We start from the raw sequence: 14,968 nt of genomic DNA, 5'->3' as shown, positions 1-14,968 counted from the left end.
CAAACTTGGTCACACATTGGAGTCACCAAAAGAGTATTTAAAAAATCTGTCAATTGGAGGATTCTATATCTAGACTTTCTGACTTACTTGGGCTAAGTGTGACCTGACTACCTGCCATCAATTCCAATGAGTAGCTAAAGCTAAGACCCTTGACCATTAATGCCAGTCATGTCTAGTAGAGTCAAAGATAATGAAATATACTGAATCTTTCAACAACAAGAGCAGAAGAATGAAGTCCAATACCAGCCAAAGGTTTGGAGAACATTTTATTTCTTTTTCAGTTGTAGCTGTCTCTGTCATAATCTACCCACTGCTAAGATTATACTTAAGATGCACTTCTTCTTACTCAACTTTTGAGGTGTTTTACTCTGAAGTTGTTATTTTGATGGAAGTCTGGTTTTCTTGTAAAACCTATTCTTTCCTGGGGTGAATCCTGCAAAGCATGGAGAACTGGAAGCATAAGAAAACTATTACATGAAATTTCATCAAATCCTTGATATTCATACTTGTTTCAATGACTGATTTTTTTCCCTCTGTGTTTAAGATTTGGCATGTATTGTGTGTCCAGCAGTTTTGATCTAATTATGTCTAGTTTCCAGAGTTGACTGGAAGGTGGTTCCCCTTCAGCCCTCCTATCAGAACACCTAGAAGAGCTGGAGCCAGGTTGGTGGGCCTCGGGGCCTAGTAGGTGTAGCATGCCGTGAAGAGCGACTGGGTGGAAGCACCTCCAGAAGAGCCTGTGTGAACGTACTGTCCTTTGGCTGCCTGGCAGTTCGCCTACAAATCAAGCATGAGAGAGGACACCGAGTTAGAGGAGAGGCAGCCCTGGGCTTGACCCTTTCTACTGCTCATGGAAGGCAGCTATGCTGTCATTTGGATTTCTTTCTCCTTAGAGTCCTGCTGCTCAATATTGCTAGTGATACTACCCCTTTCCTTCTAGCATATGCTTTTTTTATTTGGGTGGTTGAGATTGAACCCAAGGGCATTCTGTATCCAAGCTACACCCCCAGCTATTTATTTATTTATTTATTTATTTATTCATTCATTCATTCATTCATTCATTCATTTATGGCACTATGGATTGAACACAGGGGTATTCTAACTCTGAATTATTCCTCCAGTCCTGTTTTATTTTTTATTTGAAACAAGGTCTCACTAAGTTGCTGAGGCACCTCAAAACTGCAATTGTCTTCTCACAGCCTCCCAAGTACTGGGATTACAGCCCTGCCCTGATGCACACCTGGCTATTACACATTACCTTTTTGTCTTAGTTTTCTAATCATTTCTTTGGCAAGCTGAGGTTTGTGTCTATGACTGGGAAAGCCTCTACTCAGTTCCAATCAAAGTGCAACAACAGTACTAGAAATTAAAATTGGGAGACTTCTCACTAGTAATATAGTAATCCATATTAAAATAAGAAAATGCTTATTAAAAATTTTCAGTGTTCTACCTACATTTGCCCACAAGAATATATCATTTTACTTAGTTGTTAGCATACCAATCAAATTCATAATGACACAACTTTTGTAACAGTAGTTGAGAGCCACTCTGCAGTTCCACTACTGCTAGTCACTGTTGCTATCATCTGTTCTCTCCAGAATTCTCCAAGATTTCAATATTTTAGCATCAGTGGTTCTCATAATTTTTCATAAGCCATCAGCTTCACTTGAGAACTTGTAAGAAATGTACCCTCTATGGCTGTACCCCAGACCTACCAGTATGTGGGCCCAGCAGCCTGCACTTTAATGACCACTGTCCTAGGTGATAAACTTCTCTTCTTCTGTGTGGATGGCTCTTCACTGGTACTTCTCACAGTCCCACCATCCTCTGAGACTACCTCCCCATCCCATCAGCCTCATGCCAGCACACCCACTCCCCGCCTTCTACCACCAAGGTAAAGCACTACCTCGAAGATCTTACGCTGCTCTTCTGCCAGCTTCCTTGGGGACTCTTCTTCCTCTTGGGCCTCTTCACCACACTTTTGAATAACTCACTTCCTTGCCTACCTCCTCTATGGTTGACAAGCTAAATTAACCTATCACTAAACTCTAGTTCTTTTCTCTTTAAAACGCTGGCACTCCACTCTTCCCAATTAAACTATTACTCTTTCACCTTGCTATTTCCCATTCAAGTTTAGCTGAATCTCCCTGTAGGCCTCAGAGAGTTCTTAGGGAAATTCAGGAACTAAGCTAACATACCACACACTTGCTCTCCTTTCTGCTCACCTTGCGGGATGCTTGCCTCTGTCTGGCTGTAACATCTGGCCTGTTTCTTAGTAGACCTGTTGGGCAGCTTTTCTAACCTTCCCCACTCTTGGGATCAAAGCCTCCATTTCTTTATCATTCTTAACAACTGTGACCAGTGATCACCTGCTGCATCTCTTCACCTCCACCAAGCAGATTCCAAACCTGTTCTCTTTCTCCTTTTCTGCCTCTTCTCTTCAGTTTATCTCTTTGAAGACCAATGAGGCCACTTATACTGAATATTTAATCTCTTGTCATCCTGTATGCTCTAAGTATATCTATTCCCAATGAGTCTACATTCTCCAGTCTTTACTTTCTCCTCTGGCTCCTTTTGTTTTATACTGAAATGTGCCAACCTCTCTTATCTTTTACCATATTCTAAGCTCCCTGGAAGCAGTTGGCCATGTCTGATTTATTCGTGCCAGTCCTTGGCTCATAGAGGGTATTAAGAAAATAATAGTTGCTAGTTGACTAACCCCTACCCCTTTTTTGTGGGGGATGGTCCTGATTCCTCACTTGATCACCTTTCTCAGTCTTTTCCTTACAAATTTCTTGAATGGGAACCTTTGCCCTTCTCTCTCTCCATCCTGCTTAGGATCAGGATTTGATCCTAAGCAGGAGAGATCACTGATTTGATTCCGATTCCATCACTGATTTGATCCTAAGCTTAGGATCACTGATTTGATCCTAAACATCAACCTCAGAGCTTTTTTCTCAGCCTTTGCTTTGAATCTCTCTATAGCATGTTATTCTTGACCCTTTGAAACTCTTTTCTATTTGTTCCCAGAACGCTTGCTTTATCCTATTATTTAATTGCTGGCTTTCACCTAGGCAAGGTAGCACATGCCTGTGATCCCAGTACTTGGAAGGCTGAGACAAAAGGATCGTAGATTCAAGGCAAGCCTCAGCAACTCAGCAAGACCTCATTTCAAAATAAAAAATAAAATAGGGCTAGGGGTGTGACTCAGAAGGAGAATTCCCCTAGGTTCAATCCACAGCACCCCCTCCCCAAAATGCTGATTTTCTTGGTGGCTTCTCTTGTTCATCTTCCCAAGGTGACTTAATTTCAGTACTTGGTCCTTTTATCTTCTTCCCTTGAACATACTTCTTTGAAATGGTTCTTCAATCTACTGTCATCAATTCTACTACCAGTGTGGATGATTTAAACCTCTGTCTTGCCCCAATCTTCCTACTGAGCTCTCATGCCACAAATACCTAGTAGACATTATCTATAGAGCTGCATGGCCTAAGAACATCAGGGCCCAGGTACCAACTTGGAACAGAAAAGAAGCAGAAGCATCTTACCACGGCCCGCTTCATAAAAGCCTCCTGGGTCGCCTTCTTGTTTGCGGCCTTGCCACCCCAGGCAGCCAGCGCACTGGCCTGCAGGGCACGTCCATACGAGAAACTTAGTTTCCAGGGCTTCGGCAGAGGGCAAAGGTTGATCGCATTGAGGTTGAGAGTAGCGTCCTCTTCACTCATGCCGCCAGACAAAAAGCAGATGCCTGCAAGGAAAGAAGCCAACTGTGCATTAGTCCCAGCCTGTGTGTCCTGCTTGAGAAAGCAGCAACCATCCTAAAAGGAATGCAATGTCTCAGTCTTCTCTCCACTTGATTTGCATGGGACTGGGTCAGGGAAATCAGTTTGTCTTTGCTGAGGCTAGTTGGGCTAAAGAGAAAAGGGCTTTGATAAATAAGGAGGAAATAAAATATTGAGGAAATCAATGGACATAAGCCTTTGGACAGACTCGGGATACTTGGCATCACAGGGTAGAAGGGGAAGTGCTGGCAGCTTGTGAGACTCCAAAGTATATTTCAAGGTGGAAGCAGAGTCCCACTACAAATGCCCGTGGTACTCCTTCAAAGGCTGAGTGCTGAGACCTTGAGTTAGAGAAGAAAGAAGGCTTTACCAGGCACAGCTGCAGGAACAGTACGGTGGAGAGCGGTGACAGTGGCCATAGCCACTTGCTCGGGTGTGTACTTCTTGGTACAGGCGTGTCCAGCGGTCACCATGTTGGGCTTTAGCAGGGTGCCCTCCAGGTAGACATGATGGTCGTTCAGGGCCTTGTAGACAGCAGCCAGAACCTGAAGGACAAGGATATCAAACAGTTGAAACTCAGAGTCAGTCTTAGTCTTCTGACCTTAGCACTTCTACATAGTGCTCAGGATGGAGAAATCCCCCTATGTCACCGAGCCATAGCTTCTGAATCAGCCTTACAGGCCTTATCCAGAAAATGCATTGCAAACTATCGCCACTGAGCACAACCAAGCTGGCTGACCCCCACTGCCCCCACTCTAGCTGCTCCACTGCATGAACTGTTGGCATGGCTCTACTTCCTAGAGTTCCCTCCTCTTTTCCCATTATTGCCTCAGTCAATGTCATTGCCTAACAGAGCTGCCTTGATTGAGCCATTCAAGGACATTTAAATGGGCCTCCCTTCTCTACTCCCATAAAAGCTCAGTGGTCATAAAATAATACATTTTAGAGACAGCAGTTATTTCAAATCCCATTTCAGTTCATATAATTATGCAAGTCGAGAAATTAAGGCCAGGTAACATTATATCTCCCATGCTTTCCCACAGTGGGTGAGAAAAGACTCTCTTTCAGAACTACTGTCAATAATTTAGAGAGTTAATGTGAACAACACATTTCTAATTGTATTTTATCTTGTGAGCCTCAGATCTTATTTTAAAATTTCTTTGTGTGTACATAATACAAATGAGGTCCAGAAGAGATAATACAATTTGCACAAGGTCCCACAACTGGGAAAGTGGGGTCTCAAACCCAAGTCCTGGTGCTGCAGATCCTGTCTCTCTTCCTTAAGAGGGCCACACCATGGGCCAAAAGTAAAAAATTGTTGAGCACCTCCTTACCTTCTCTGTGCTGCACAGTGATTCTGAACTAAGTGATATTTCAAATATAGCCGATGTTATGTTTAAGTAACAGCTGCACTTAAGATTTTTTTTTTTTTTGGTACAAGGAACTGAATCCAGGGCATTCTACCTCTGAGACACACCTTTAACACTATTAAAAAAAAAAAAACAGTCTCACTAAATTTCTGAAGGTCTTGCTAAGTTGCTGAAGCTATCCTCAATCTTGCAATCCTCTTATAATATTCCTGCTCAAATTTATAATCCCAAGTACTGGGATTACAGACATATATCCACACCCGGCTAAAACAAGATTTTTCAACTAGAATTGGGATCATCATATTTAAGACCTACCTTCTCACTAACATACTGGCAGTGCTCCAAGTCATGATCTCCATCAGGGATCACCTCTGGCTCGACAATAGGGACCAGCCCATTCTGAAAAGGAAAATGGTAAGAGAGTAAATCAGTGTTCCCTGTGATCCTTCTTAGCAGATTCAAAAGATGCAACTGGTATCAAGTGAAATCCTTGTGGAGAAAGGTTAAAGGTGGCAAAAAGGAACTGATGGAGTATCCAGTGATCATTTGCAGATTAGCCAAAAAAGAGCAGTGAGGTTAAAGTTTTTCAAAAATGGAGTAAAAAAATAAATACAAGTCCTTATTTTTGTACCTTATTCTAGAAATTATTCTGGCTACCTCCAGACCTAACTGGTGTCCTTTTAGGGCAGACAAGTTTAAATGACCAAGCCAGATCCCTTTTGTATGAGTTAAGTAATTCAAGCAAAGTTTATAATTCTATTTGGGAATTTCCAAGTGCCTGCAACTAACTCCAACAGAGTGCCCATGGTACCAAGTAAAATGAACTTTGACCTAGAGATATTTTAATAAGTTTTGCTTGGAAACTTTAGCATCAAGTCATCCTCCTCCAAGTAATCATGCGGACAGGGACTAGGTCTGAGCTATCGCCCTCTAGCTGGGGTATCTTGGCTATTAGAAAGACAAGCAAGTGTCCTGGCCCCTAGAGCATGATCATTTTAAGGACTTGGCTTTGGCAGAGGCAGCATTTGATGGCATTGGCCTTTGAGCTCCTGGCTTAGTGGGACTCCTATGAGTTGGTGGAAAGGAATCTCTCCTTCCATGCTTGGCTATATTAAAAGCAGTTTAAAAAAATGCCACCATCATATAATAAGTAAGGGAAGAGCAAATTCTTCGCGTGGCTAACGGTGAAAAGACAGTCTCTGCAGAAAACTCTAGCTGCTGTTTGTTAACCCAGGAGGAAGGCAGAGCACCTGCTGACAGATGCTGGCGTAGCGGGCCAGGGCGTTGGCATTTTCTTGGATGGCCAGGCTGGAGGGGCACTGGTCAGCAATCCTCAGCACAGCACGCCACTTCCCGAAGTCAACGCCGTCTTTCTTGTACTGAGCACAGCGCTCCGAGAGGCCATCGAGCCCTGCAAGTCACAAAAGGGAAAAAGGCTTCGTTGTACCCCTCTGCCTGATCTGTGGGCCTCTGATAGAGTCAAGTTCTTGCCCAGGCTTAGCTTTCAATTCACAGAACTTGTATTGAGCTGACAATACTCAAGCAAATAAGCATCAATCACAGTACTGGACCAAAAAATACTAAATTTAGTAAGTATGGTATTCATGTACATACTGGATACTCCATAAGTAGAACAGAGGTGACCAATAGTTAATAGTATACTCAGTTTACAGAATTGAAAACTGAAGCTTGGAGTGGTTAAGTGACTTTGCCATGAAGTCTGAATAGTATCAGAGTGATAGATCTGGGATTCCAATGCTGTTTATGTAACCAATGCTGGGGTGAATAATTACCCTCTTGGAAGTGAAGTACCTTGCCAAATTATCTATGTACCATGATAAAACAAAAAAAGGATACAAGCCACCTATGTGTGATCTCAAAACTTGGGGCCTTTCCTCTTAATTACCATTGTATTTTTCAATAATACCATATTATTTTTCAATAATAGTTTCCATTGCAGAATATCTTCTCTGTGCAAGGTACTGTGGTTAACACTTTGTGTTCAATGTCTAATATAAGCCCCACAACCATTGGTATACCATTTTAAAGAAAATAACTGAGGATGGGACTATTTTGGGGATTGGCTCAGGATCACACAGTTTAAAAAAAAGAAAAAGCTGGTATTGAAAACCAGGCTCTAAAACCAGCATGATATTCACATTCTATTTTCCCTTGCTCCCTTCTTAATCTTTATTTCTAGCCTACCTGGGAATGACTCAATTCCATGGGCTATCCTTACCTTGAATGGTGGTTTCTTTGTTTGTTCCTGCAAGGGGAGCAGCACCTTGGTCTAACTGTGGATACAAATAATTAACAAAGAATTAACAGGTGTCTGAGGTCAGTAAAATACAAAGCCAGGGCTCCTGGTACTGTTCTCATCTTTCACAAGCCAAGGATTGAATTACAAAGGTGTAGTCATCACCTGGGGGTGGAGGGGTGCAGTTCAGTTCACAACAGGAGGGAAGTTCCTTAGAGGGAACAGTGTGAGAGCATCAGTGCTAAAACTGAGCACGGACACCTGCCAGCACTGTTTGGATAGGAAATAAAGAGACTAAAGACACAGCTTCCACTCTCAAAATAGAAGAGGCTAAAGCCAGGAGCTTGAGAGATAGATAGCCAGAGTATGGACAAATTTCAAGACCCCCCACACACCTGGTTCAGTTTTCTCACCTCACCTCTAAAATAAGGATGTACATTAACAAACATATCAATGTCAACCACTAAGCCAAACATGAGAGGAGGGAGTGGGAGGGAAGTGGGTTAGGGCTAACTGGGTGACGTGTGCATGTATGCCTCTACCATCTTGTACCTCATTAAGATGTATGACTACAATGCATCAATAAAAAAATTAAAAAAAAATAAGGATAATACACAAGTCTACTTCCAGAGCTTGTGTAGAGAATTAATGAGAGCTTAGAGTTAAAAAGGTCCAATGAATGCTAGTTTTCACTGGAGAAGTTCCTGCAGCATTGGAAGAACTAGTTAGAAGATGATAGAACAGTAAGCATTTCAATAAAAATAGCAGCTATTAACTAAGTAACTATGTGATGTTTGCTTATTTATTTATGTTTTTATTGTACTGGTAATTGAATCTAGGGATATTCTCCCTCTCTCTCTCTCTCTCGCTCTCTCTCTCTCTCTCTCTCTCTCTCTCTCGTGGTACTGGGGTTCCTGGAAGCCCTTCTACCTCCGGGCTACATTCCCAGACCTATTTTTTTATATTTTTTTAATTTGGGAACAGAGTTCTTAAGCCAGCACAGCTGGCTTTGAACCTGTGTGATCCTCCTGTCTCTGCCTCCCAAGCGCGGGGATTACAAGCGTGCGCCACCACGCTCGGCTAGGGGTATTCTATCTCTGAGCTACACCCCCAGCCCTTTTTAGTTTTTCTTTTGAAATAGGGTCTTGCCAAGTCACCGAGAGTCTCGCTAAGTCTCCCAGGCTGACCTCCAACTTTCAATCCTCCTATCTCAGCCTCCCAAGGACTGACATTATAGGCGTGTACTACCACACCTGGCTGCTATGTGATATACACTGTTTTAAAAACTCATTTCCTTCATATGAGAACTTTATGGGGTTCTAATACTCCCATTTTGAGGAATGAAGAAATCATGATGGAGAGAGATTAAGTACCTTGTAGAAAACTTGGTTGAAAGACCATGGCACTGGAAGAAAAGTCTAGCAAAGGATCTGGTTCTCCATGGGAAGAAGAAAAAGAAGAAAGAGACTGAGAAATTAGATCCTGAGAATGCTGAGTGCTGCCCCCCGCTCAGCCAGTGTATAGGAGCTCCCCAGGAGCAGGCAGGGGTGAGATGTGCATGGCTGTACTCACCTTGATGCCCACCACAATCCCCTTCTCCTTGAGGATGTTTCTGAATAGCTTTCCCTGGCTGTCCTTCTGGTAGAGGGTCTCATGAAAAAGGATCACACCCCCAATACTCTGGTTGATGGAATTGTCCACGGTGAAGAGGATTTCTCGGAACTGCCTACGGTTCTCCTCGGTGTTTTCCACCTTGATTCTCTGCAGGCGGTTTCCCATGGTGCCTGGGGTGGGGGTGGGGGTCAGGGGTGGGGGAATCAAGCATGAGGCAGGAAAAGGAGCCAGCCAGGATTTCCTATAGCCCTTCTCCACACTCAGTGACCTTTACCAGAAAGGAAAGCAAGATCCAACACCCACCGGTGCCTCCCTCCCTCCCTCCCTCCCTCCCTCCCTCCCTCCCTCCCTCCCTTCCTTCCTTTGTCTTTTTTTTTTGTGTGTGTGGTACTGGAGATTAAACCACCCAGGGGCATTGCACATCGGAGGTACATCCCCAGCTCTCTTTCATTCTTTTATTTTGAAACAGGGTCTCCTTATGTTGCTATGTTGATTTATTCTGAAACAGAGTCTCCCTAAATTGCCTTGCTAAGTTGCTGAGGCTGGACTTGAACCTGTGATAGTTCTGTTTCAGTCTTTCAAGTACTAGGATTTACAGGTGTGAACCACCAAACCCGGCCAAGGCTCTCTTTTCTAATTCAGATCTTTAAAGCTCTTACCTGGATTTTTATCTCCTAGGAGATAAGTAAGACTTTGGTTGCTGTCAGGCTGCTAGCCAGGAGTTGTATGGGCTGGGCATGTAGGGATTAGGGTAGAAGCCATCACTGAGTCCAGGTGGATGTTGATGGCCCTGGGGCCTCTCTAGTCCTTCTCTGACCCAGTCCTCAGGCTCATTGGATGTAGACACCATAGGGGAGGATGGAGAAGGCTCTTGACTTTAACCTCTATCCTTTTAGGGTAAACTGTAAAGCTTGCTACAGCAGCCATCTTGGAATTCCCTTAGCTATAAGCCCTGCCCTGGTCCAGATGCAGCTTTTCCCCTGCCCTTCCTGTTTGTGCTGACTTTAGAATGGTTTTTCATGAGTACCAGAAGGTTTCCTATCTGCCCTCACCCTGGTTACTGAGTTCCTAGTCTAGCCATGGGCTACATACAAATGACCCTTAGCAAGAGCCTTAAATGGAAGGCTTGAACCTCTTCCCTGTTTTTTTCCAGAATCTACCTACCTGAACTGACCTACATCAACTACAGGTCTCAAAAGGTCAATGCCCACAGAATCTTCTCCATCTCATGGGTACATAATCCTTTACTTCCTCTCAGAGGAAGGAGAATGATCATCAAGTTGCTCTTACTACACACAGAACAAGAGGAGCTGCTGGGTGACAAGGCTGTTTCCCACACTCACCCACAGATTCATCGGCAGCCAGGATGCCCTTTCCATTGGCCACGATGCGCTGGGCAATGTCCGAGAGCTCCTTCTTCTGTTCTGGGGTGAGGGCTGGAAATCGGTGGGCCATGGTGGAAGGTCTGCAATAGAATTCAAGAGAACCGTGCATAGAAATGTGGGCGGCTCAGATGTATTCATGAACTGGATGGTCAGGGTGTGCAGATGAGCCCTGCAGGGCCCTCTGAAAATTCTGGTTCATTTCCACAGCTGGATGAGCAAATGAGGTCTGCTCCCCCCAACCTTTGCCTAAGTATTTGCAATTGGTTATAATAGGTGAAGGTATATGCCAAATTATCATGGTGATCCTAAATAGAATGCTTTCCAGGAGACCCTGGGAATCATTGATCCTGAGGCTGAACCAGCCAATTAGTAACTCAATCAAACCTGACAAATAGAGGGAACTTAAAGCAATGTACTAGAACTCTCTGTTCTGTGGATTCCTGGTATCACAGTGACCTTTGTACCCAAGTGCAAATGTCCCCTCTCAGTTTAGGTATTTGCACAAATGAGTTGACAGGTACCAAAAATTAAAGATGTTTTCTTGCAGTAGTGGGGACAAAACCTAGGAACATTCTACCTCCGAGCTACACTCCCAGCCCCATTTTTTTGTCTTTTTATGTTTGAAACAGGCTCTCACTGAGCTGCAAAGGGTCTTGCTAAGTAGCCGAGGCTGTCCACATGCCACGATTCTCTAATCTCAGCTTCCCAAATGCTGAGATTACAAGCGTGGGCCACCATGCCTGGCTCTTAAAGACACTTTCTTAATGAAACGAAAGGAATAGATATCCCAATAATAGCAAATCATTATATATTGCTAAATGGCCTGCTAATTGCTTGACATTCACTATTTCCTCTCTTGGTTAATATATTAGAAAAGAATATAAAAGAGTTTAAATGATTTGTTCAAGGAGCAGTACCTCAAAAGGCACAAATAGTTTGGGAGAAAGGGTGGTACCCTCATTTATTCAAGGGGAAAGCTAAACATGGTGAAAAGCATTGGCCTTAGCATGGTCAATGGCCTTGTTGACAACCCCAGGTACTTTAGGCTGTGGGTCATTACACCACGGACATTACCAATTCTTAAACACCTTCACATAGAGATTTGCTGCTAGTAGATCAGACAGACCTGAGTTCAAGGACCAGCTCTCCCTCCCCTAGCTGGAAGCTTGGGCAAGTCAGGTAACTTCTCAGAGTCTTGGTTAGTTATTAATTAAATGGTGGGAATACCTGCTCTGGTTGTCTTATTGCTAAGTGACTCAGTTGACCTCTGAGTGCCCTGCTCACTGTGGTTCTCAAAATATATCTGTTGAAGTGCATAATAAATATAAAGATTCGAGGTAGTACTATTTCTTTTTTAACTTTTTTTTTTTTTTTTTTTGCAGGTCTGGGGATGGAACCCAGGGGCATTAGACCTCTAAGTTATACACCCTGCCCTATTTTTTAATTCTTTATTTTGAAACTGGGTCTCACTGAGTTGCAAAGGGCCTCACTAAGTATCTGAGGTTCTCCTTGAACCGTGAGCCTCCCGTCTCAGCCTCCCAAATGCTGGGATTACAAGAGTGCACCACCACGCCCAGCTCTTTTTTAACTTTTTAATAAAACAATTGCCTAAATGACCTTTATGTTTTTATTTACTACCAAGTTATTTTCTCTATTCTGGGTACGCTGACTCAACCAGTTCCACAGAGAAAAGTCAAGTCAAACTCAGACTGTTTACAGGGAGTTAAACTTCCACAGAGGGATTAAAGGTCTGTACCACATCAGCACAAATGTTGCCCCTCTGTTAATCATAAAACAGGGCCACAGGCCAATGTTCACTGCTGGGAGACAGGAGGCCAGCCTGAAATGGATAACGATAGATAATGATTTCTGTACGCCTGAACCTCTGATCCCTGAAGTCTCAGGAACAACTGTTCCTTAAAAGTGTGATGAAAAGTTCACATCGTGTTATTAAGTGGGAAAAAAGCAAATCTCAGAAAATAAGCATGTATATCATCACTTGCCTTTTTTTAAATTAAGAAAAGTATACTCACATACTGTTTGTAGGTCTATATAAGCAAATAGTAACCACTCTGTGGTCCTCTGTGGTGAATGAGATTGGGGACACCCTCACATTTCATTTTATATGTTCATTATAATGTTTGATTTTTTTGGTTAGAAGTTACACACACAAACACATGGTAATATATATGTATATATACATATATATATATGGATATCTGGGGGAAGATTGTGGATATTAATGTATATGAATAGACAATAATTACCCAAAAAAGCCTTAGAAAGATATTTGTATCAATCCCACTACTTTAGAGATAAGAAAACTGAAGCCCTGTGAAAAGATGGTAACCACATAAATACAAATCTTAGAGAATCCTACCACTTTAGAGATGAGGAAACTCAAGCCCAGGGAGACTATGTCTGATGCCCCTTGTAAGTTGTGATGTTCTGGGATTGCAAGTCATATCATCCTACTGACTTATAGACTCCCTTTTCTAGTCCTTCTTCAGCCAAAGAGCCAATGAAATCTTCCAGTGTGGTTCATTCTGCCTTTCTTAAAAAGGGTCTGTGAAAAGATAGTCATTTGCAAAATATGGATGTTTAACTCAGCGAGAGTCTATTTGCTTCTCCATGTTTTCAAGAAGACAACACAGGGATACGTAACTCACTGAAAGCCCATGGCAACTGGGCACTGTTGTGCATGGATGTATGAAGATGTCCATGGCATTATAACTCACCCCAGGGCCACAGAGACAAGCACAGTAAGATGGTCCAGGGCAGCCCTGGGCAGCCTGATCCCTGGTGCCTTTGCACACACAGAGCCCTGAGTCACTTCCCATGAAACTGGCACCTAATCTAAGAAACTTAGATTTTCAGCAACTATACCCCGTTCCCTGCCCAAGCAGCTCCAACTGTAACCTTTTGCCCTGGCTAGCTTGATGAATACCACAGCAGCAGAACTTCAGCCCTGCTGCATCCAAACTGGCTGATGGAGCCCTAGGTAACTGTTGAAAGAGAAATCAATGGAAAAGGCAACATATTCTCATAACATGCCTGTTTTTTTTTTCAGCTAGAGAGCAAATGTACCAAAATAAATCAGCAGTTTTTTATGGGGGGGGGGAGTTTACTGGAGATTGAGCCCAGAATCCAGAAGCATTCAACCTCAAAGTTACACCTCCAACCCTATTTTATTTTATTTTTTTAAATTTTGAAACAGGATCTCACTGCTTTTTTGAGACTAGCCTCAAACCTGCAATCCTCCTGTCCCAGCCTTCCAAGTACTGGGATTACAGGCATGCACCGCCATGCCCTGCTCTTTTGATTCTTAACATCATAAACAACAAGGGCCTTCACGGTGTCTGGTACCAATGAGAAATATTATACAAGGCATCAAACAAGTTTGAAGTTTAAACATTTGTAATCACAGGGTGACTGTGCTCTGTGAGGTTTTCAACCCTATTCCATTTTCTCAATGAACGAGCAGCGGGTAGGTGAAAGCACTGGAGGGCTCATCAGTGAGTGCAGGAAGAGAATGTAGAAAATGACATAAGGCAATAAATATGTAACTAAATCACTGCTTTAAAAAAAAGTAGCTGTTATAAAAACAGAGGAAAATTGACCAGGAATCTCAAAAAACTGACTAGATTCTAATAAAATAGAAGCATTCAAGTTATTTTTTTCCCTGAACACAGATGGAGATGCATCTCATACATGTAACGGAGCTGGCAATTAACCTGGCAAAGCTGTGCATGAGAATTTGGGCCTAGAGAGAGAAACTAACCATTTCATCAGATCCCTCAAGTTTTCAGGCACCACCAAGTTTTTTTTTCTCCCCCAAACAAAGGCAAGCACATCTTCCTCTCTGCGGGCTACTCTTAGCCTTTATCCCTTATTCACTGATGCGGCCCAGGTATCCAAAGGGAGTTCTTTTACTCACAGTTTAATAGAGAAGAGTCTTCTCAGATATCAGAAGCTGTGGGTGAGGCAGCTGCCTTCGAGTAGGACAGATTGTTGGGAACACACAGTTTTTATAGACGTCTCATCAGTCTTTTTTTTTTTAACTTTTGCCCTCCGCCCCTTACCTTACCTTGAAAGGGAGGTGTTTATTCTATAACTCTGATTGGCTCATAAACAACCAATCCTTTTAATCATGCTTACACACTCCTTATGCTCATGGGACATTAAAGCTACAAGGGCTGTGTTTAGAGTATGTAGTTCCTAATCAAGGCCTTATATTTTACAGATGACAAAATGGAGGCACAGTGGGATAGGAGATCATCCTAAATCATGCAGCTAGTGAATGACTGAGCTCTAGGGTCCATCAAAGGACACTGGAAGAATGTCAGCTTAGCTCTAGTACTTATGAAAAACATGACCTTGGTTGAGGTCTTTTATTTATTTGTTTTGCTACTCTGAGTCTTAAGTTCCTCTGTAAAATCGAATCTTACTTTCACTGGAGCATTGAGTCTATAAAGTGTCTGTATCATTATTTCCAAACTATGCAAGCAATGCCAGATTTTCATTATTTATCTTCAATGCCTCACTTAATATCCAGTCCTG

General features: G+C 42.8%; 1 protein-coding gene across 1 annotated transcript; it reads right to left on the bottom strand.

Moving 5' to 3' along the window:
* Positions 1-681: 681 nt before the first annotated feature.
* ALDOB (aldolase, fructose-bisphosphate B) lies at positions 682-10,478 on the bottom strand (the record flags this gene model as incomplete). The annotated part of the gene is made up of 8 exons (XM_080709640.1): positions 682-777; positions 3,549-3,748; positions 4,153-4,327; positions 5,468-5,551; positions 6,403-6,563; positions 7,392-7,446; positions 8,982-9,193; positions 10,367-10,478. The coding sequence occupies 8 exons, from the start codon at positions 10,476-10,478 to the stop codon at positions 682-684; spliced, it is 1,095 nt and encodes a 364-aa protein (XP_080565766.1).
* Positions 10,479-14,968: the final 4,490 nt, after the last annotated feature.

This window comes from Muscardinus avellanarius (genome assembly GCF_963383645.1).
Source record: "Muscardinus avellanarius genome assembly, chromosome: 13".
Lineage (NCBI taxonomy): Eukaryota > Metazoa > Chordata > Mammalia > Rodentia > Gliridae > Muscardinus > Muscardinus avellanarius.
The sequence above is the reverse complement of the archived record's forward strand: the minus strand, read 5'-3'. Positions and strand labels throughout refer to the sequence as shown.